The 24284-nt window shown below is 42.9% G+C and overlaps 1 protein-coding gene across 3 annotated transcripts in view; it reads left to right on the top strand.

Annotated features, from left to right (window-relative positions):
* The window catches only part of NRG1 (neuregulin 1), a 306774-nt gene extending 284165 nt beyond the window's left edge, over window positions 1-22609 (top strand). For all 3 annotated transcript variants that reach the window (XM_056325700.1, XM_056325699.1, XM_056325701.1), the window contains 6 exons: window positions 2889-2912; window positions 7412-7514; window positions 10879-11005; window positions 12484-12614; window positions 13124-13327; window positions 17388-22609. In XM_056325700.1, the coding sequence (XP_056181675.1) occupies window positions 2889-2912; window positions 7412-7514; window positions 10879-11005; window positions 12484-12614; window positions 13124-13327; window positions 17388-18039 (1241 nt within the window). In that variant the 3' untranslated portion in view covers window positions 18040-22609. The remainder of the gene's footprint in view (window positions 1-2888; window positions 2913-7411; window positions 7515-10878; window positions 11006-12483; window positions 12615-13123; window positions 13328-17387) is intronic.
* The last annotated feature ends 1675 nt before the right edge of the window (window positions 22610-24284 follow it).

Here is a 24284-nt window from a genome sequence, read left to right as displayed (position 1 = left end):
GGCCAATGCTGCTGAGCATTCTGGAAATCCGCTGTCCCAACAGCTCAAGGCTAACTGGCTTATCTTGGTAGTCGTTTGATTAACCCTGGAGGATGCAGTTATCCTGGTGCAGTAGCACTAAGTTGAAAAGGGACACAGGAAATTAGGTGGTTCTCCATTTTAAGAGAAGTTCTTCCATAGAAATGTCTTTTCTTTCTGTCGGTGGAAATGTGAGCATAGCTGGGAATGGATGTGAGGGAGACTACTGGAAAGCATACGTTTAGGCTGACTGTGCCTTGGCTTCCAGGTTTGCAAACACACCAAACCATAGGACAACCTGTTGTGGCTGAGAGGTGGTGGCTATTAGAGTCCCCACTGCCACAGTTACTTCCAGCACTGCAGCTATGAGTTTTTCCCCTGTAACTGGTGCTTACCACCACTGAAGACCAAGGGAAACTAAAGAACGAACTGCGGTAGTTTTGCTTGTCTCTGGAGTCCGGCTGGCAGACTGTGTAATGTCCTTTCCTTGAGCACAGCAGTCACAGCTGATACCAGGTGTTTTACTCAATACCCTGGCTTTTTGCTGTCGCATTTTTGACTTTGGGGCTTGTGGTCCACTGTTGGTCTGTAAGACACCATAAGGTAGTCCACAAGCGTGTTGCAAAAATACATCTGTTCCATGCTGACACATTTGCTGTATTTGAATGTTCAAATATTCACTCCCTTTAAGGCAAGGAAGCAAGGCAAGTGGAGGAAAATAAAAGTAATGAATTAACATTACATTTTTGGCTAATTTTTATGTAGCTATGCATGAAAACTCTTATAGCAACACTGTGCAGAATGATCCTTGGGATAAGAAACAGTGGAGGAGCCTTGGATTAATAGAAGGTTGAGGAAACTTCTCTAGAATATAATCACAGGTAAAGTCTTTGTCCTCCCAAATGCCCCAGACAGGCCAAGGACCCCACCCAAAGGGACAATTGACATCACTAGTTAACAGTTACATACCTATTGTGAGTACAGGATAACTTACGAGCCATGCTGTAAGCTGTCTTGGGCATGAATTAAATGTGGTCCCTGCCTTCCTGAAGGCAAATGTTTCAGCATGGGACACCAGTTTAGACTGTGTCCCATTTCAGCTCTGCCATCCTTGGTAAGTAAGAGGGGCAGTATCAAGCGGGGTGGAGGGAAATTTCTGTTTCTGTGACAGCCCCTGCCTCATACTGTCAAGATGAGCCTGGCTGAGAAATTAAAGCGGGCAAGAATTGACTAAAGCTGCAATATTCTATAGGGATGACCAAAACTGCTGTTACTCTAATGGCCTCACTTTTTCAGTGTTTCTACAGGTCCTCAAATGTCCATTTTTAAGCAATTCTACTAGCTCAGGATTTGTCAGTTCCTATATATTTCTCAAGTGGTCACATCTGATGAGGGTACTAGACCTTATTTTGCACCTGGGCAAACATTCAATAGAAACCACATTGCTCATAAAAAGTATGTAACAATATTGGGTTCAATAGGAAAAGATCAGAAATGATGACCTGTTTATGAAATGAGAAGTGTTGGGATATTCTCCTTTCTTTTAGTCCAGCCTAGGGAATGTAGCTCGGAACAACAAAGATAAATAAGGGCCACATGACATCTATGTTTGAATAAGCAATGCATGTTTCTTCAGCACGTTTTCTTGTTAGGGCTTTGAGCCAGAACATATTCCCATTTTAAGTACCAAGTTCCCGTTGAATCATTTGAAATAGAAACTGCATGATATGAGTGACTTCCCCTAAAATTAAATTACATCCAAGCTAGGAATCTTACCTATAAGCAAGCATAAATACAGCAATATATATGCATGGGCATGTCATTCATTTTATTGAAGACTTAATCAAGCTTTCTATGCAACTAATGTATATTGTTAGCAGTGTTCATGTAGGCATGCAATACTGGCTCTTTAGGAAGAGATCTGGATGGATTTCAACCTACTTAACCCTTAAAATGTTACTGATTGGCAGGAAAGAATTGGCATTCCCCATGTGTACAAACTACACAAAAAATCCATTTGGTCAGAAAATCAGGGTTGGATTTAAATTTGACCGCACACAAAGACAAAGAAAGTGAAATCCACTGCAGTTATGGTGGTGGCCCCATGGGAAAGGTCTCCTAGGGTACCTATCAGGGGCAAACCTATGTTCTTCCTCACCACCAACTGCTGGGACCTGGGGATGCTAATTTAGGCATGTGATCCACACGGCATCAGCTCCTGTACCCCAGGGTCATTCATCCAGCCAGCAGACGGTTCTACCAAGGCAGTGCAGCCCAAAGGCAGGGGAAAAGGGCATGGCTCCTCATTTTCTGGAAATGAAAGCCCTGATGCAGTCAGTCTGCAAAGCTGAGAAGGGCTCCCACTGCTAGGCAAACAGTCCCAGCCACCTCCAGGTCACAACCCACAAGAGCAAGGAGCTGCATACCAGGAACATGAGTAAGGCCAGAAGGGAGGGCAGCACATGACCCATTTGCAGGGGGATGCAGCCCCTTTTAAAGCATCCCTGTGCTCTCATGGGCCCATCCGAAATCAATCAGTCATTTCACATGGCATCCTCAGGCTATAGCTCCCTTCATCTCAGTAAGATCTTTAAGGGTTAATCGTTCCTGCTGCATTCCCTGCACTGTGGCTGTATAGATAGACCATATGTATTTTGGTGCGTAACCCTTGCAGAAGGTCTGGTCATGTAGTTTACAGACGTGCACTTGAGCACTGCCCACATAACTACATGCCCCTTTGTCCTGTTTCATGTGCAGACACAGGATAGCTGTAATTCTTATATGTGATTTATTTTGGAGTACAGTTTATTGCTCTTTTCTGAAACTTTTTCCTTTTTCTTTCTTTTTTTGCCAACTTTCTGCATTGGCAGAGCATCTTGGGATTGAATTTATGGGTATGGACCAATCATTCCTTTTAGTCTGCAGATTTTAGAGCCTGAGAGATAAACCTCTTTTTATTTTTTTTTCTCCACCTCCCCTTCTCAATTCCTAACCAATTTCTTTATGCTTTAGAAGGGATCATACAGCTATAACAACAATGTCTGTCAAAATATTAACAGAGATCAGCTCACTGGAATAGTAGTAGTGATAGGGTATTCTGGACCCAAGGAATTCTAGGAATTACTGAAGTAATCGTAACATAGTGTACACTCATTTTTCTGCTGTGTAACTTTGACTAGTTTTGACATTTGCTTTTGCTAAGTTCTTCTAGCGTTGCAGGATTTTGGAAACACTGTAAGCATTAAGCAGAATGACTAACTAGTCTATAAAAAAAGATGATCTGTTATAGCTAGTTAAAATTCTGCAAATTTAGTCTTGAGCTCTGGTTTCAAAGTAAAGTTTTATGTCTAAACCCACAGCTAGTTATGTAAATCAGATGCATATACATATGTATAAATGATATGCATATATATACATTCATTTCTAGGACTGTAAATCAGAAGTGAACTGAAAGTTATTTAGGAACTCCAGCAGAGGTTTACAGCTAGACTCCAGATCCTCAAGTCAGAAAATACATTCAATATTTCTAATACCCAATTAATATTGCACCCAATTGAGAACGTTGGCAGTGGGTACTATTTTTACTCTTCAGCTTAAATACAACAGAAATAAATCTTGTAAGTCCTCTTCGTGAATTAACCGTACTTACCTGACAAACATTTAGTAATCAGGGGTACAAATAATGTATCTCTTGAATATGCTAACTTGGAATTCAGGTCAGTTTTAGTTTGGAATCTCCTAAAATTGTCAGCAAATGAGAAGAAACAGCCAGGGATGTTTTTTGCACAGTTTTAGTTCATGTTCTTTTTTAAAATGCCCCCACAAAATGTCATTAGCTTAAGCTGCGGACTGTGGAAAACCCATTGCAAGTCCAAATTTTAAAAACCTCTCACAACCCAACATATTGTTGTTATTATTATTATTATCACAAGGTAATATTAATTTGCATTCACAAGCACTAGATTGTAGTAGAAGATATATGGCTACATTAACATATGAGGAATTAAACTGAAATAATTTTTAAAAATTTCTTGTAAATTTTGCTTTATATATGAGATCACATCAGTGGAACCACCCCTTGGAATGAAATTCTTTTTAAAATCCCCAGAGATCTGTAAGAAGAAAAACCTTAAAACAGAGCAAATTTAAGACCACATATATATCATCAATTATGTATAAATTAGGGTGATGTGAAATTAATTGCATAATGTGCATATTTGAAAAGATACACATAGAGGGATTTAATGTCTTGACTTAAGTCTCATGTCGATTTGATTTGCCGAGTACTCTATGGGGGGGGGAAGTGTATTAAAATGATTTTCAATACTTAACAGGCCAAAACCTTTTCCAAATTCTCACTGCACATACATTTCTCTACAGACTTTTCCCCAAGGCTGCTATTAATTTTTTTTCAAGCTAGTTTGATGAGCACTGCAAACACAGCACATGTTGTTTGGCTTTGCACCATTGGCTGGCTCTGTAAATGTTCACATTGGCCAGAGAGAGAGGGCAGTTTTGGGGCAAGACCTGGTCCCTGCTTCACAAAACTCTTCTAACCGTAAACAGAAATGCCAAGGCTCATCCTTGAGGCACCAGGCTGCCTGCAGAGCTGTGGCCAGGACTGCAGCCCAGCTGGGCTGCCAGCATCCCCTGCCACCCGCAGAGGTCACCCAGGCATCCCTGGCTCAGCCAGGAGCACCACCAGGTTTACGTGGAAGCTTTCTGGTTTGCTGAGCAGGACAGGTCCACATGCGTGTGCCTTCCCAGGCAGCTGTTCACCCTCATAGCTTGAGGGAAGGCATGGCGGCGCAGCAGTTCATGCACACCATGTCAAGCTGGATCATCCTAATGGCCTCATTTCAAAGGGCATGGGAGGGAATTACGGCAACAAAAGCAGACCCAGGGGTTTTCCTCTCCATGCCCCTCAAGACCATCAGTCCCAGTAGATGTGCCAGTGCAAGGAGCATTGCTCAGGGCTGCATTCACAGCTCCGCTCCCCCACTGCACCTACCGCCCCTGTGGTGGGGGAGAGCCCAGGAGCATCCAACATACACGAGCAATGAGCCTTAACTCACCGGTAGCCTCAGCAAGGCCACCACCAACCAGCCAGCCAGCTCATCTGCAGCAGCCTCAGCCTGGAGTAAACCTCATGGAGTCAGTGAATTTTTTCTCTGAATAGAAACAAAGCAGAATTTCCACGTGAATTCATCTTCTTCCACCTCTCCCTTCCCCTTCAAGAAAAATGGTTGATATGTCCTTTCATTTTGCTTTTACAAGCTAACAGCTGACAGCATGACAAAAAAAAAAAAAAAAAATTCAAATTTGCCCCTAAATTGCTTAGCACAGTTCTCCTGTTTCCTGTGACATCCTTGTAATACATCATTTCCATGGCTAACTAATAAGCGCTTTCAGAAGGGGCAAAATTGGGAAGGGGGCAAAGTGCCACTAACTAGCCTAGGCAAGGTGTTATGCTGTATGAGAAATCCCTTCACACTCTGCTTCAGCCTTTTTTGGTTTTTTTTGTCCCCAAGCATTTCTTCACTCTGTTTTTTCCAGTATCAAGCATGCTGTGCCAGGCCTGCAGTTGACTTCTCAACCCTTTAACCTTGTCTTTCCCTATATTTCACCTACCTTTTTTTCTCTTTGTCCTGGTTTGGTTTAGTTGGAGTTTCAGCCCTTTCTTCCTTCCCTTTTTTGACTTTCTGTTCTTGGAGTTGTATCCTTTTCTTTAATACATTTTTGCAGCATCTTAGTTTTACCAAACTCACTTCTTCCCCCCTCCCTTGTTAATAATCAGTGCTATTAATTTTGTCTGACAGTGCTCATGACGTGTTTGCTAGTGTTTTGGTTTACAGTGCGTTTGGCTTGTAAGACAAAGCTGTTCCATGGTAAGATGCATTATATCAGAGAAATTCAGGTTTCTTTTTGCTTTGTGGTTTGTTGCATGGAGTATTTGCCTTTTCCCACAGCACCTTTAAGACTAAACTAGATAAGCCTGGGAAACACACTGGAGGAATGACTGCTCCCTCTTCAGTAGGGAGCATTTTCTCCTGAACTGGTGTGGCATTTATGACACATCATTTAAGTCCTTGAGCTTGGACAGAGACTCATGGCACGTGTGAGGGACCATTGTGCATCTCTGGACCTTCTGGTGAATTGCCCCACAGATCTTTTATGTTCACTTAAGCCCCTTCCAGGGGGAATAATGCCAAAATTTATCCCAAAGATAGTAAAAATGCAGCTTTTATTCACTGATTTTTAATCATTTGCTGGTATTCAAACTGTGGTCAGCAGTGTAGTCTGGCTTAAGGCTACCCTCCAGCCTGGATCCTCCAGAGCAAGTTTTCTGGATGGACTGCTTATCAAAAATAAGATTTGAGAAAAGCTAGACACCCATTTTTGTCCTAAAAGCAGCAATGGAAATCTTCACCCATAAAGCATCAACACAGAATGCAGCTCTGTTTTATCACTCCTTACACAACATTTCCCTGGTACAACATGCATCAGTGTTCCCTGCCAAGCGTGAGTGGGGCTGGAATGCATGAGTAGCTCTAACCCAAACATTACCAGTGCTGCTAATGTCTTTATAATAGTGAAATATCTCTGATGAATGAGATTGGTAACAAGTTGTCATCACAGAGCAAGCTGCCGCTCCAGATAGAGCAGTTCCTTTGCTGGACACAAAAAAAAGCCAAATAGAAATCAAACATTTCTCTGATACAAGGCACTACTGGGTTTTGGTGTTGCTGTGTTTTTGGAGGAGCACTGGAGAAAGTCTGAATTTTATGACCACAGCTCAAAACCTGTCTTTATTTCCATCGGTAATTTAATTACAAGCCAAGCTCATGTCTCAAATGTAGAAAGATATTTTGAAATCTCTCCTGTAAAGACAACTGAGATATAAATTGACATGGGAGTAGAGACACATTGGATATGAAAACAATCCAAAGAAGATAATAAGAAAATAATTTCTCTTAAGGCCCGTAAAACTGGCCTTCATTCCAGCTGTCTTTGCAGAGTAAAACTTCCAAAGCATTTGCAAATTCATGTTATGACCTTAGTGCATTGCATTTTTATTTCCAGCAAATCTGAGTGTTTGTCAGTTGTGAAGTTGTTTCTTAGATATTATACTTGTTGACTTAAACAAAAAGAAAGATTACTTTTGACTGTAATTGTATGGATGATCATTCATCCCTAGTACTGTCTTAAGAGCTTATGATTTAGTCCTGTTCTCCTTGCAGTCAATAATGAGTCTGCCTGAAGTGTGGTGGCTGTGTTTTAGTGTGGCAGTGTGAACCTGTGCAGTGATTTGCAGCATGCCAGCTGTTGACTGTGTGCTCCTTGCCTAGCCGTCCTCCATGTTGTGACCTTCTCTGTTTTTGTCCCTTTCTAGAAGCTGAGGAACTGTACCAGAAACGGGTGCTGACCATAACTGGCATTTGCATTGCTCTTCTAGTAGTTGGCATCATGTGTGTGGTGGCCTACTGCAAAACCAAGTAAACTTTTCTTTTTTATATCTGTGGTTGTTGGTCAGGGCCTTCCCAGTTGACTGTAGCTTCTACTCCTCTGAGCGTAAGGTTGTATTTGGGTTTCTCCAGAGCTGAACTGAAGAGACAGACCTGTGGCCAGGGTGCTCTGGTCCAAGCCAGATGGGTGCAGGTCTCCATGTCCATCAGCAGTGCAAAAAATAAGACAGGTATCTGAAAGGTTTCTTACCCCTCAAAAGTGACTCGAGCAAATTTCACTGACTTGCAACTCTGTTTATCACCGATTCCAGCTGGTTTCCCTAGCTGGAAAGGAACAAACCCCAACACTAGAGTCATGTTGCTCTCCAGCAGTAAATTTTACATATCAGACTGGTTTGTTTTTACTTGAGGCAAGATTAATGGTGCTACAAGTTACTAAATACCAAAGGCCAAAGAACCGAACATGAAAGTGCTCCCAATGCAAAAGTAGGCACTTAAATGCATTCTGTGAATCTCTGTAAATTACTGGGGGTGACTCTGAAACACACATGAGGCACCCTGGACCATAAATTACAGTGAACGTCAGCAGGATTTGTGCTGCCAAAACTTCTGACTGGCTTTATAAATCTCCCCACCAAAACACAGAAAACCCTTATCATAAAACTTCCACATCTGCATAAAGCTGATTTACTGTTGCAGTGCCTGATTGACAGTTGGGTTGTTGGTTTTCTTGTTAGCCCCAACAATAATGGATGTGTTAAAAAGGGAGTGGGGAATCATTTGCCCCCCTTGATGAGAGTCCAGCCACACAAACATTCTGCTCACACCCACAAGTTTGTGCCAGTGGGCGGTGAGGAACGACTGAATGAGTAATAAAGAATCAGACCGATTACTGCTTTTAGAAATGACAACTGGCATTCCAGGGCAGCTAAACAATATTTTTCCTGGTCCAAAGTTCATCAATATCAGCCAAGACATCCCCATGAATTTCATCATACCTTTACTCAGTGTCCTGAAGTAACATTTTCTATATAAAGAGCCCACAGAATTCATTAGAGGTCTGGATGCTTTGTCATGGTTTGTCCCAGACATCACTGATTGCTGCCAGCCAAAAGTGAAATGTTTTCAAACACAGCTGATGAGAGTGAAAGTGAGCTGCCAGTTCATGGCCCTCCAAACGCAGCAGTGATGCCAGACTGCTATCTGTGAGAGGTTCCCCACATGCTCGTTCCTCCTAACAGGGAAAGAAACAGAAACAAGGGGAAATCCTGGAACGGTGTTAGGAGAACACACTAAATAAAGTGTAATGGCTTGGATTTTGTTGGTTTCCTTGCAAGAGGTACTGCTGTCAAATGTTAAGGCAGTATCTTCTGACATGGAGTTTCAATTCAGAGGTGCTTTATTTGCAAGTCATATACATTAAGGGAAAGCCTTCTCAGAATAAGTGAAGTACACAATAGCTTTTCCATTATTCTTCCTTCTTAGTTTCCTGGAGCAATTTCTTTTTTTTATACTAGAGGACAAATGGCACATATGGAAGCATGCAAAATGCAAATACATTGTTCTCTGAAGGTGGGAAGTAATGCGGTTTCCTCGGGTCAGATTCCCAGGCCATATGTGCTGGGATCTCAGACCCGTAGATGATGAACTCAAACTCCCTCTAGAACCTACTTTTTCTACCATGTCAGGGGACCTGGGCTGTACTCACATTCCAAGGTCTCCAAGATCTCATGAAGGAGTGCTGTGAAATCCAGTTAAACCCTTGTCTGCGTTGCTTCTCAGCCCAGGGCAGGTCTTTGGGTAGCTGCTCAGGCATCTCCTGGCACTGCATTCCCCATCCACCTTAACCAACTGCATGTCCTAAGATGATGCCTGGTTATCTTCCAAGCACAAAGCCCGCATGGACCAGGGACTGTGTCCTGCAGAGACAGGAACATTTCCAGGGCAGCCCTGTCTGCTTATACCATTCCTGTGGAGTGTCATAAATTAAGCATCTTCCACTATCCAGGCACATACGCACAGAGAAAACACAAAAAAATGCAGTGTGTCAAGTCATGTTTTCTTTGTCTTTAAGCTTCCCTGGCTATCAAGCTTCAATATATTTATTGTTTTCCCTCCCCCTCCTGTTTAGAAAACTTGGAACAGTCCCCTTGAGTTCAAAATGGGATTGAAAATGCTTATATCTTACACTGTATTGCCCTGCCAAAACTATCTGCACTTCTGCATACAGCTTAGGGAATTGTGTGTATTTTAGTTCTTGCCACAGCCAAGGTCATACACACTCTGCAGTGTGCTGGAGCCTGCATCCTCTCTTCATTTCCCTGGATTCTGTGGCAGGATGGTGGAAGTTCTCCAGGATAATCAGACAAAACTGGGGAACATTGATAAATAAATCTGAACTTGAATAGCTCTTTCTCTGGTTATTTATTTCGGTGTTCTGTTTAGTGTGTTCTGCATGGCCTTCACAGCACCAGGTTTTCCTATGCTGCAAGTTTCGCTACTGACAGCTTGTAATGATCTCCTGAAAATTTCTTTTGAGGAGAGCTGGAAGGATTAGCAACTGGGGAAGGAGCAGCTGAGGACAGTGCACAGCAGAAGCATTCAAGTCAGCCAAAGACTATGCCATTAGTATCTGTGGTTGATGAATGGTTCTACTGAATGCATTAGCAGCTCTGGCATCTACCTGGTAATCATTAGGTTCCAGAATTAATCAGATATTGCTGCAACAAAACCTGCAAGAGCTGCCAGGATGGCTGCAGGCTCAGGCATACCTCACACACTCATTTACTTTGGACTTCTGGGGCTTCCTCTGCACACTTCACTTTTCTAATACGTTTATGTATTTGGGGTGCACTGCTGAGGTAGAGAACAAACCCCACAAAAAATTGTGTAGCTGCCACATCACAAAGATCATGGCACACACCGTGTTTTCCAATAGCTGCAAGCAAGCCCTGAGGCATGGTCACCTTGGCTCCCTGTGGTAAATGGAGAAGTGTAACCCAGTGGGCTACCAGGAATCTGGCCATGGCTGCGACGAGTGTCAAGATGGCTGGATTAAAATCTCTCCTCCCTCCCTTCTGAGTGCAAAAAAGAACTTCTCCTGAGAGGGAGCATGGCTTAGAAATTACTTCCCACTTCCTCACACTTTTTCCCATCCCTCTGTGGCCTGCTGACTCCTGGAAGGGTTCCCACCCATCCTTCCCCTTCTGCAGGTCCCCGCAGATCCAGCTGCAATTAGCCCTGTGGTCTTCAGAGTTACTCTGAGATCTTGCAGCAGTGAGGAAAGTGCTGGCAGAAAAAGTGATGTTATATTACTGTAGTCATCATCAACATGCTGAAAGGTGCAGCTGCTTTCCCTTTGTCTATTAAAATTGTTTCCGTGTTTCGTACACAGGAAGCAGAGGAAAAAGTTGCACGACCGCCTTCGGCAGAGCCTGCGCTCGGAAAGGAACAATGTGATGAACATGGCCAATGGGCCGCACCACCCCAACCCGCCGCCAGATAACGTCCAGCTGGTGAACGTAGGTTTTATTGCCCGCATTTCAGCCTAGGCTGCCAGTGCCACAGCAAAGCTTACCTCACAGCTTTTAAACTTCCACGTGCCGCAGGCTGGTGGCTGAATTCTCTTGGCTTTCTTCACCCAGAAGCAATTAGGGACTTTGCAAAAAACATGCGTTAAAATGAGATACATTTCTGCAGATGGCCATTTTACTGGGGTGTGCTGCAGTGCTGCAGCTGTGCCTGTGGATCTGGGACACCAAGAGCAAGAAGAACACCTCAGAAAAAAATACTAATGGCTCTACAGCATGGCTAAGTTCTGTAGGCATCAGTTTTCTCAGACACACATGTCTTGCTCTTCCTACTTCCTCTTGGCCTGATGGTTTGTGAGTAGGGACAGCCCCCTCAGATCAGGAATGTGACACTATGTACCCAGGGGTAGAAGTCTGAATGAAGATCTCACCGGGACAGTAGCAGTGTATGGGGAGATAGGGTGGGGGCTGATACTCAACCAGCATCCACCAGCTTTTTCTCAGAGTAGAGTTACTTTTCAACTAACCCCTTGGCCAAGCCCCTTGGCCTTAGAGGCCAGGGCTCGTGCTGCCTATAGCCACTTCCTTCTCTCCTCCCTTTCCCAGGGGAGCCAGCTGTCTGCAGGGAATATCAGCTTCCTGCTGCCTCGAGCCATGCCTGCTCTCCTGCTCCACCATCACTGTAGATAGTCATGACAGCTCATTGCAGGGGTGAGCCCTGGCTCTGCTAAGTCAATGGCAGCACTCTCACTAACCTTGGTTAAGGCCAAGAGAACTTTTTAGAAGAGCTCAGCTTCCAATATTGCCCCACAAAAGTCCTAAATCCATGGTCAGATCATTAAGAAAGGGGAAAACAGGATTCCCCAGCAAGGAGAATGGAGGGTCCTACCAGTGACAGCACTGAGGGAACCTCCAGACAAAAGCTGAGAGGCTGGGCACTGCACACACATCTCAGGAGGTTTTGACCCATTCTGCAGATCACCCCCTGACGAATAGGTCTGCCCAGGTGCTGTATCCTGGGCACTGGAAACAGTCATATCCTGCCCAGATTCTTGTCCTGCAATGAACAATTGCTACTGCTAACTACTGCTGTCTTCTCCATCAGAGAATAATATTTTTGATGTATCTGGTAGTAAAGCGATGATTACCTTTCCAGGTCTCCATCCATTTGGACTTCTCATTCCTTTCTTAAATAAGTATGTTGTTTATAGCCTGATTGGGATGCACACCTTCGCTAATTTCCTCATTAATTTCCTCCTGTTTTGAGTTTAGATGGGGTATGTATGCAGAGATGCACATGAATGTGCTCAAGTGTATCAGTGTAGCTTCTGCTTGCATTTAAGTGGCAAAGTTTGTGCTTCAGCATGTGTAAAAAGCGGCAACTTGGAGGGGGGAGATTGGAAATTATGTCTGCAAATGTGCTGTGAATTACAGTTTGTAAACTTGAGATTTGTCTGGGTTTTTTTCAGCAGTACGTTTCAAAAAACATAATCTCTAGCGAGCATGTCATCGAGCGAGAAACAGAGACCTCATTTTCGACAAGCCACTACACCTCAACAACACATCACTCTGTGACAGTCACCCAGACACCCAGCCACAGGTACTGGAGAGGGAAGGGAAACAACACCTGTAATATCTGATCTGTTACTGTTGCAAATCTGTAAAGATGTGTAAAAAAACAAACCCAGAAAAGTCTGTGCTCCTTTCATAGTGTTTTCATTTTAAGACTAACAATATTTGATGTCGTGTCACCTAACTAGATTATCTTTCTGGGAATATACAAAGAACTTTATTGACTGAATGGCATTCCAATACTGTTACAGTGAATCTTAGTATATGCAAATTCCTAAATCAGTGGCAGTCCTGGTGACTGGAAAGCCCTTCTTCCCTCTCATCCACACATGCAAAATCATCTTGGTGCATGTGGATTCATACAATTCACAAAACTCTGCAACCCCTCTTACCATCCCAAAGGTTATGCTGCACATCCTGAGTGGCAACAGAAACCTTCCTTTCCCCTGGCTAAACTTCTGCTTATCTGCATTTACCACCAAAACACCTTTTCATGCTCTCCTCCCTTCTTCTCCTTTCCTGGTTGCTGCTGTACAGCTGGAGTAATGGCCACACCGAAAGCATTGTCTCCGAAAGCCACTCAGTGCTCGTCAGCTCCTCTATGGAGAACAGCAGGCACACCAGCCCAGCAGGACCACGGGGCCGCCTGAATGGCATCAGTGGGCCACGGGAAGTCAACAGCTTCCTCCGGCATGCAAGAGAGACCCCTGACTCCTACCGAGACTCTCCTCACAGTGAAAGGTAGGACACACCACCCATTGCTTTCAGCTGGCAAGTTCTGGTGTTACCAGATGATTTCAAAGCTTGGGAGCACAGGATGAAACACAACAGTGCAGCTGTTCACATAAAGCATTCATCTCCACATTCATAAAGATGGAGAACTTGGAAGCAGTTTAAAGTCTACCAACAGCATTTCTTCCTTTCTTGCCTCTGCTAGATTTATTTCTGATAGCCAGCAGTTCACATTTGGAAAAGCTCTACTGAAGTAACTTGTCTGAAATTTCCATTGTAAAGCAAAAATGGATCTTTGACTAATTATCAGTTTCTTTGAAGAAGCAAGTGAGAAAACTGAGGGAATTTGTGAGACACAAAAGGTAGGGAGAAAGTAATGTATTCATCCACAGGAGGAGGGCACTAAGGACTCCAAGCAGTATAGGAATTTTGCCACCACCCACTTTCAGGGAGATTCCAGCTCCTTCAAAAATTCCCCTTGTCACTTTATTAAATAAAAGCAAGGGACACAACGTGCAAGCCAGAAGAACCCAGGTCATTATGAAATCAGAAGGACTTTAAAAAGTAAAAATGGCCAGGAGTTTTCCAGCAAAGTAATTTTTTCTCTGAAAGGGCTGGTTCATCAGTACCTAAGGCCTGCCTTGAAGTACATTAGTTACAGGAAAACTTTTACTGAAAAACTCTTCTAATCTTTAGGCTAGGATTTTATCTCAAAAGCACTGGATGGCCCCAGACTAGCAAAAGCAAGACTGAGAAGAAATAAGACACGTAAAGAGAGCTTTGCTCCCAACAATCAGAGGCAGAAGAAAAGGAAAACAAAGGGTTACTGGACCAGTTCCCTGAGCACTGTGAAATCACAAGGGATTTGATCTTGTGGGATGTCCATGATGTTGAAAATGCAGTTAGACAATCCCCAAGGAGACTGAATTGTGTAGGAGACAAATTGTAGTTTTCAGAAAAATGAATGTGCAAGTTCAGCAAAAGCCATTCCTGTGGTCCTCCCTCTGCTACACAAATAATGGCTTTGCAGTGGAATAAGGCACCACAGCTGACAGGTCTCTGAATAAGGCCTGTAGGACCACTAAAGATAGCAGACTGGCTCTCTCCCTATAATAAAGTTATCTGTTATTTATCATAGAATTTAATTTCAAGATATGTGGCTCACGTGACATAAACAGTCATGGCCCCAATCCAGCAAAGCACTTCAATAAGATTAACTTTCAATCATGAAAGTAGCTCCATCAAAATCAGTGAGATTACACACATGGGTAGAGCTTAGCACATGCTTAAGTATGTTGCTGGATCAGGACCTAGAGCAGTAAATACCACCTTGCCTTCTGCCTGGGAGATGTATGGGAAACACAGCCACATGCCCACTAATGGTGAATATTACAGCTTAATATATTTGGGCATCTTCATATGAGGAGCAAAGGTCATTTGTGCTGTCTTCCTCCATTGCCTGCGCATCTGGAGCATCATTCTGATATGAGGTGTTTAGATTTTAGAGGGTGGAAAAGGAGCATATATACCTTTTCAGTGAGAAGAAAGAAGGCATTTCATCAATTACTGTGTTTCTTGAAGATTAGGCTATAGGTGAAAAGCAGCAACATTTCTGTGATAATCATCAGGCATTGATGGCCTAGCCTGTGCCTGAAACAACTGTGAATTTGAAATGCAGAAGACAGTTCTCTGGGCATTAAATTTGACCGCATCTATTTTTAGCAAGCAGGAAATACATGACAGATTATTTCTGAGATGGATTGGTGTATGTGTTTATATATAAGGGGGAAAATGAGAGTTATTTGCAACTAAAAATTACTCTGAAACACAAAGGAATGTATAGAAGCCATCAAATGTCACTGTGCTGTGAATTGGTAGATCAGTGCTGTGCTCCCTCTACCCTCCAGTCCCTCAGTTACTTCACAATTTTGAAATTAAATAGAATAGACATTACAAGGGGTTCTTTTGCATTACCCCATCCCATTGTTGGATCCCATGCCCTGACACACGTTTACACAAGCAGAAGACCCAAGCACCTATATTTTAGAAAGATCTCAGCCATCTTACAGGAGAGAAGATCAAAAAACACCATCTCTGCGTAAAAGGCTGAACTATATGAATAAGTTGGTAGTGTGTAACTAGTTAATGCTTGTTGGATGGCTATGGATACATTCTGATCTCCTGCACTGAACCAGCGTGGTTTACTTCTTGCTGCCTATGAAGCTGGTTAAATCTATCACCTTTTAACCTTCCTTTTGGTAGGGGCTAGAGCTGCATGTTTTCAGTACCTGTGCCTCAGCTTGTAGACACCAGCTTATTAGCACTGCCCCATTACAGTGTGGAAAAATATACCAGAAATGTGTAAATCCACAACACCCCAGTATAAGTAACTTGACACTGATGTAAGCGTGCACAGTACACTGAACACCTTTAACTAATTTAGTGTATTAACTGAATCAGTTTAGCTAAAATCCAGTGTGTCAAGATGTACGTCCAACATAGTACCAGCTGAGGAAGTAGAAAGGCTTCAGTTTTTCGGACAATGCCTATTTAAAAATGTGAAAGGGATGAAAAGCTAGCTCATGGAATGAAAAATAAAGAATTACTTAATTCATCCAATGCAAAAACCTATTAATTGCCGTCTGCTCTCACTGGCAGCCAACTTGATTAATTCAAATGCACAACTCCAGTTTTGCTTTTCTTTCTCCTGTTCTTCAGTTGGTGTAAATCAATATGCCTCTGCTGAAACCCATCACTACTACACATCAGTTCAGGTTCTGTCCTGGTTTATTTTTTGTCCAATAACTCTGTTTTAATCAAGTGCAATATGTGCAACTGAGTAATAGACTGGATAAGAAACTTGGATTCAGATTTATTTTGGTTATTTCAGACTCAAAAAAATAAATCACTAATGAAAAACTAGGAACTTCACCAGTCATAGCCATATAACTTGTCTGAAAGGGCCTATATAAGAGACAGCACTTAGAAAGGTTTTAAATTTGGACACAGATGAAATTCAGGCAGGTGAACCTAGGATAAGAACAAAAGAAAGTGAAATTATGCAAAATGTCACGTTGGGCACTGTGCTTTGTTCAAGAAGTTTCAGTCAGATCCTCACCTGGCAAAAATCCAGATGACCTTATAGCATCTCATGGAGCTCCACTGATTCAAACCAGCTAATAGTCTCACATTTTTTGTCCTCTTCCTTTGGGACAAGCTCTGTACTGGCATCTGAGCTTTGTTTTCAAAAATCACCTTTGACCACTACCCTTCCCACAGAAACTTATAAAGGAATAGAGGCAAATTTTGCAGAGCAGTCATGAACACTAGGCCAGACAGTCCTCTCTGTCAGCATTCGCTGCCATATGAGGACAGATAATGCTGCACGTTTCTTTTGCAGATAAACCTGCCAGCCAGGGTAACTAGCACCCCAGGAGCGGAGCAGCACAGAGTTGCTGTGGGGCAGTGCTGCAAATCCTCCTCTAACTACCCCCAGGAATTAAAATTAGCAGAATCTGGCTCTAGACTTTGTCCAAACATTGCTTTTCCCTTTAGCCTGAGACAGTTTGGTTGCCAGAAGAGGGTTAAGCCCCAGGAGGACTGTCCCTTAGTTCCCTTCCTTTCTCTCCTCCTGTCTGTTTGCATGCACCCCAGGTTCTGGTAAACTCTTGCCAGAAGGGCAGCAACCATTTTCCTTTTGAGAAAATACTTGCAAATGCATTTTGTTTCTGGCAGCGCCCCAATCTCTGGATCCCATTCCTGTATTCATTCCAGGAAGTTATGTTATTTGTGCAAATAATTTACAGCATCTCCATGTTTTTTCTGAGGTGAACAGACCTGTGGGGTTTGCCATGTGCCTCCTGCTCTCAAATGTTTTTGCCCAGAGTCCCAAAGGTCAGAAGTTTTATAAGATTAGTAGCAACAGGAAAGTTTCCCTGGTAGCCCTGTGTGAGGGTGGTGGGGATCTTAAGAGATCCCTGCCTTTTCCCTTCCATCCCATGTGAGCAGCTGTGTTCACATGTCACTACCACCCACGTGCTTGCAACCTTTCACCATCTCTTTTCTTCAGGTATGTCTCAGCTATGACCACACCAGCTCGCATGTCACCTGTCGATTTCCATACTCCGACTTCTCCCAAGTCCCATCCCTCCAAAATGTCACCACCGGCTTCCAGCTTGACCGTCTCTGTCCCTTCGGTGGCAGTGAGTCCCTTCATAGAAGAGGAGAGACCCCTGCTCCTGGTGACCCCACCACGGCTACGTGAGAAGTATGATCACCACCTTCAGCAGTTCAACTCCTTCCACCACAATGCCGCCCATGAGAGCAACAGCCTGCCACCAAGTCCTCTGCGGATAGTGGAGGATGAGGAGTATGAGACCACGCAGGAGTATGAACCAGCACAGGAGCCTCCAAAGAAACTCACCAACAGCCGGAGGGTGAAAAGAACAAAGCCCAATGGCCACATTTCCAGCAGAGTGGACGCGGACTCTGACACAAGCTCTGAGAGCAGCAGCTCTGAAACCGAAACCGAAGATGAAAGAATAGGCGAGGATACACCGTTCCTGAGCATACCGAACCCCGTGGCGACCAGTCTGGAGCCAGCTGCTGCCTACCGACTGGCTGAAAGCAGGACTAGCCCAGCGAATCGCTTCTCTGCACCAGAAGAGTTGCAAGCAAGGTTGTCCAGTGTGATAGCTAACCAAGACCCTATTGCTGTATAAAACATAAACCACATAGATTCACATGTAAAACTTTATTTTATATAATGAAGTATTCCACCTTTAAATTAAACAATTTATTTTATTTTAGCAATTCCGCTGATAGAAAACAGGAGAGGAAAAAAAAAACTTTTATAAATTAAATATACGTATGTACAAATGTGTTATGTGCCATATGTAGCAATTTTTTACAGTATTTCAAAAATGGGGAAAGATATCAATGGTGCCTTTATGTTATGTTACGTTGAGAGCAAGTTTTGTACAGTTACAACGATGGCTGTCCCATAGTATTTTGCAAAACCTTCTAGCCCTCAGTTGTCCTGGCTTTTTTGTGCACTGCATTATAATGACTGGATGTATGATTTGCAAGAATTGCAGAAGTCCCTCTGGTTGCTTGTTGTAGAATCCCCAGATCAAAAAGCCCTGTTAATGGCACTTACACCCTACACACCCACACACACCCACACACCCACACCCATGCACACACAGAAAAGAGAAAAAAATAGCTGAAAAAACAACAAAAAATTTTTTCTTCTATAAGAAGTTTTATTTGCTTTCTGTATATGAAATGAGTTTTGTCTGCTCTCTGCCAGCCAAAAAGGTTTGCTTCTTTGAGCACTGGGATAATAGTAGATCCAACAGCATGCTACTATTAATTACAGCAGGATAACAAACAAAACAAAAAAAAAAAAAAAAGCCAACCTGCATTAAATAATGTTACTTATAGAAAGAAAATAATACTGTGATTTTAAACCAAATATATTAGTAATCAGAGGTCAGCTTGTAATCACTAGGAGCTGCCATTTCATTATTTTCCAGATATTAGTTGTTCTAGTTATCCCTTAGAAAATGGGTTTAGGTTAGCTGAGGCTTTGAATCCAATACTCTATTTAAAAAAGGGGGAAAAAAAAGAAAAAAAAAAAAGAAAAAAAAAGAAAAAAGAGAAAAAATTATATTAGTTTAAGTTAATGGGGCAAATATAATAGCAGATATCTGTAACTAGCAAGGAAGAGATCTAGCTGGAAAACAAATGCCACTAATAAAAGTGCAATCAGTTTTGACCCCTATTTTTTTATGTTGAGTTCTAATAGATGATTTATCCTTCTCTTTCCCCTCAGTTCTCTCCCTTTTCTTCTCCTCAGAAAGAACCCTGACAAGTTTCTAGCAATACCATGTTAGAGTTGTTGTGGGAGTATGGGTTACTTTTGGACACAGAAAAGACTTTCAGGGAAGAAGTGATTTGCTGAACGGTTAGAATACAGGCAAGTAGGAAGGACATAGAGGAAGTATGGAGTTAACTTCTGCCCGCCTTTATTGACTCCATTATTTGGGGTGAGAGAGGCAAGGCTGATGCAAAGCTCATTTATGAGGGCAAGCATACCATGTGGGTTACAGCTGTAGTGTGCATGGCTATTTGATATCAGTGTTTATAAAGCCAGTGATGGTCTTGAAGAATTTGACTAGTAATGAAAAAGGATGCTGTCAGTGCTGGAGCAATTGCATCCGTTCAGACAGAAGCAAATGGCCTCTTTTGCACTGAATTCCTATCAGTTTAGTCAGGGTCACTCTGCCTCTTCTTTTGATTTTTGTTGTGTGTTCAGTTGGCACAGCATAGACTCAGGACTGATGTGGAAAACAAATGTTTTTCCTAGACTCTGGGGATTCTGAAAATGAGAACATATGTTTTACAGGTATTACTGGACTCTAAATAAGAGCCATGTCAAGAGAAAAAGAATTTCAGCCAAACTACACTCATCCTTTGGGCCACATCCTGGTCCCAGTTAAATGAAGAGAAATAAGTCAAGGAAATTTTGTGAGATGTAAACCCAAGGAACTAAAGTCCCAACTCAGTAAATTGTTCAAGCATATGCTTATGCTAATCCCAGCAAAAGTTATCTTCAGCATGTGCTAGACTCCCATTGATGCCTCCAACGCATGCGTAAAGTTAAGCATGCGCTTAAAGAGTTTTGCTGAACAAGGTGTCCTATTGATTTGAGATATGAAAGCAAAGTTTAGTAAATGAAGCTGTTTATCAGGATGATGAAAATCAGTGAGTTGCTCACTGTATAAATCAACCACATCACATTAGTAAGAACATGGGTGAGTCTACCCGACCACCAGTTTCAGCAGAGAAAGAACAAAAGAACTTCAGTGTAGGAAGAAGATGATGACAGAGTTGTATGCTAGGATGTTGGTTGTAGAAGCAAAAGGCTAGGAAACTAGCACTGCTTTGGACTATGTGGTGGCACTACTTATTTGAGAAGTTTATGGGAGATGGCAAAGTTTGTCAAATATGTACTGCCTGGACTTAAGTCCCCTTTGCCATTTTTTCCCTAGCCGGCATGTACTTGAACACACTTTGCCTTTGCAGACCAAAACAAAAGCTCCCTGCAAATTCTAGATACCACAGCCTCATTTTCATCCCTTTAGTCATGCCTATTTATCTGCAATTCCATGCAGCAGAACATTCACCTCCCCAGTAACTCTGCAACTCAGTAGTATAGAGGGCCAGGTGGGCTTTCCTGATGCAGACCACCGGTTTCCAAAGGATTTGCACCTTTGAGTTTCCAGAGGCACTTGAAAATGTGTCCTTTCAGTAAGGTCTCTGATACTGTAAAGATCTTACAGGACAGACAAAGGATGGCAGAGTAACAAGAGGTTTGCCCCAAAATGACACATCTTAGTGGCAGAATAGAGATTATAACACAGGTCTTCTGTAATCCCCTCCAGTACAGATCACCCACAAGGCCAGCTCTAATAGAAATGTCTGTGATAGCCCAGACAGATTAATTAGGAAGGAAAGGGAACTTGCCTTGAAGTGGAGTAAATTATTTGACTACTAACACTGTTATTATAGAGGGCCAGTATAAAACGAAGGAGCAATTGCATGCTTGGGAGCTATACATGTGAGATTTGTTCGGTGTAGATCTAGGGGAAAATGTCACACCTCTTCTGTTGCAGTGCCTCAAACTCAAAGCGGTGTGCAGTCCCTGCTCCTCCTACCCCTGGTACATATAGTAGTGTGTTATAGGGTAAGCATGAAATTAGGCTGGGGACTTCCCATGGACCTAAGAACAAGAAAATACAATTGGGGATATGGCTGCCTAAGCCCTTAGGTCTCTGGGGAGAGCCCAGCCTTACAGCACAATTCATGCAACAGCAAGTTATGGGAGTTGCTCTGGCTTAGCACTCACAGAAGTGGGAGCAGGATGCAGCGCCTCATCTCTGGACTTGCTTTTGGCACACTGTGAGGGTGCTCCACATCAGTCAAGTCCACCCCCCCAAAGTTAGCAAGTCTGTATGGCCACAGGTTCTGCTGGCAAGCTGCAGCCAGCTCCTGCTGGCCACGAGGCTGGAGACTGCAGGAGCATGGAGCAAAGTCAGCAAGTGCCTACGGGAAAGGCCAGCTCCCCTGTTGGGGATATTCGCTTCATTACCCAGACCTCTGAGCTAGGCAGTCCCAACACCTTTGAGCCATCACTGTGTAACCCTTGCCAACTTTTGACTGAAAATTGTGGCAAGGAGAAACATACTTTGAAGAGGGGGGGAAATATTCCAGTGGTGGCAGAGTTGTTCAGATTGTCCTGGTTTCTTTCCATGTCATTTAACTTGAGCCATGAGTTTTCCTTGTGTATGTGTTCATATACAGGAATTATTCCAGGATAAAAGGCTTCCTTCAGGGGTGTGTAGCTGGAATATGTTGTGCACAACCTGGTACAGCCTGCCTGTTCAGCTGGTATAAATCATTATAGCTCTTCAGAGGTTCTCATGGAACAGAGAAAAACCTACTCCCTCCTCTTGGCCCAGCTATTTCTAACTTGAGCCACCCCAGCACCCCCAGGTTTAAGAGATCAATCACTGCCTTTATCAGGGAAACAGGAAAGCTCCTTCTCTCTCCAGTCCTCCAAAACAAAGCTGCATCTCCCTGCTTCCCTCACACACATTGCAGTTTCCTGAGTAACCAAGATAGCAAATTTGTGTCCCCTCAAAGGACACATTTCTTAGCCTGTTGAACACTTCTTGGCCCTGCAGTGTGGCTACTTACCATCAGCTGGATCTTACTTCTAGTAAGAAACAAAAAAAGCACCTATGAAATGCTGCAGAGAAGGGCAGACAAAGAACATGGCCAATTATCATCATTTATAATTCTCTATTCTATTGTAAATACAACTTGTACATACTTGGATGTTTTCATTATTTACTGTCTTTATGGATTATGTGTTAAATGAGTCTCTCTTAGTTTATTGTGTAACACTGTAAATAACATAACACCCTTTATTATTTATGCATATGCATCTAACATGCGGAGAAAGTTATCCTCATATTATTTTAAGATATATGTCAAAAATATGTTGCTTTTTTCTTTTTGCTTTGAAAAAAATTGTAATATATCCTCTTTTTCCCCTCTTTTCCTTTAAAAGAAAAATGAATGCTAATTTATTGTTCAGGAGAGAAAGGGGATGTAACTGAAAGGCAAACTGTTCAAAGAACATGCTATGGAAGCCACAAGCTACTGATAAACTAAAGAATTTATTATCCCAAATACAGCAATAAGTAATTGTTGATTTATTAAGGTTTTGTTATTCATTTTTAGTAAAAGAGGTGCTGGATTAAATTCTTTATATGTTGTACTGGCCCAGCTGCTCAGCAGACTGTGTCAGGTCACTAGCTACCATCTTTCTGGATCCAAACATTGTTGTAAAGGTCTTGTTTTGTCTTTGTGGGCCACTGTTCACTGAGTTTTCTGACTCATCCCTACGGATATCTCTGGCAGACACTGTTGTTCCTAGGTACATTTTTAGTTTCTTAAATAAGATTTATTAGCTTTACCCTGACCGTTAGTACTCAAGGCGGGGAGGTGGGGGGTTAAAAATGACACAGTGTTAGGGCTGTGATGTCACTTCTCAGAAACAGTCAATAAAGCAAATCAGATACTAGGAATTATTAGATGACATCACCATGCCACTGAATAATTGCATGATTCCTGCAGATCTTAAATACAATGAGTGGCCCTGGTCTTCTTGTCTCAAAACAGAAATAGTGTAACAAGGAAGGGTTTGGAGGGCAACGTGAGTGAATAAATATCTGGAGCCAATGAGCTCCAGGGGGCACTGAGTAGGTTGGGTCTCATTAGTATGGAAGAAAGCACAGCTGAGGGGAGATATCACAAAGGTCTATAGAAACATAAATATCTTGTAGAGGGTAGGAAAGGACTGGCAGTTCAATACCTCTTCCAATACAATGAACTGAGTTATCAAACAAAACTACTGGGCACCATATTCATAAAGAAGTGGCTCTTCATGTGAGGTGCAGGGAACTTGGAGAACTACTTGCTGCAAGACATTGGGATCATAAAAGTTTGCATGGGTTCAAGGGTGGTCCAGATCTTAGACAGTAATGCAATGAGAATTCCTAAATCCCCAGAAACCACATTAAGATGTGGGAAATATCTGAACTGAAAATATGTGGAGGTTGTATAAGGTGGAAATATCATGTATACTTGCCCTGCTCTTAAGTTTTTCTACCTATCTGCTGCTCTTGGAGATCATGAAGGGCAGATAGATGGTCTGGCTGTCCTTACACGATATACCAGTATGTAAAGTCATTTGCCAATGACAAACACTAAATAAGAGGAGGACAGCTAAGGAGTGAGCAAAGGAGGCAGGAATGCAGCAATGATACCTTGGATGTGTTTCGCATGCATTTGTTCCCAGGCCTGGTGGAAACGTAGCTCAGATTCCTTCCACCTACCTATAGGTGCTGAATGAGACACCAAACTGAGAAGGGATGGAGAAATGGAGGGACTGAGGAATGGAGGGATGGAGAAAGGGAGGGAGGAAGGGAAGAGGGAAAGGAGGGACAGATGCGCATGGGTTTTCTGTCACCCTCCCCCATTCTCAACGGAGAAAGTGGAGACCTGGTGGCCAGTCAGACCTCAGGACAGGTTCAGTTCCCCTCTGACAACTTCCCTGTCTTGCCATCACATGTAAAGGGATCCTGTAGCCAGGAGTGTGGGTGCTCGGGCAGCTTGCATCACCTGAATATCTTGGTTAGGTAGGGCCTTTTCACCTCAAAGCAAGCCCAAGCCAACATTCCATTGCACAGCACTATCAAGGAAAGGAAGATGCTCCTTTTACCTTTCAGTGCAGGCTGTTGAAAAAGGAATGGGTTGCTCTGAGAAGCCAGTCTCCTCCTCAGGCATCCCCACTGGCCTGTCTTGCATGGGAGAGGAAGGCAGAGGATTTTTG

This window comes from Falco biarmicus, chromosome Z (genome assembly GCF_023638135.1).
Source record: "Falco biarmicus isolate bFalBia1 chromosome Z, bFalBia1.pri, whole genome shotgun sequence".
NCBI lineage: Eukaryota > Metazoa > Chordata > Aves > Falconiformes > Falconidae > Falco > Falco biarmicus.
The sequence above is the reverse complement of the archived record's forward strand: the minus strand, read 5'-3'. Positions and strand labels throughout refer to the sequence as shown.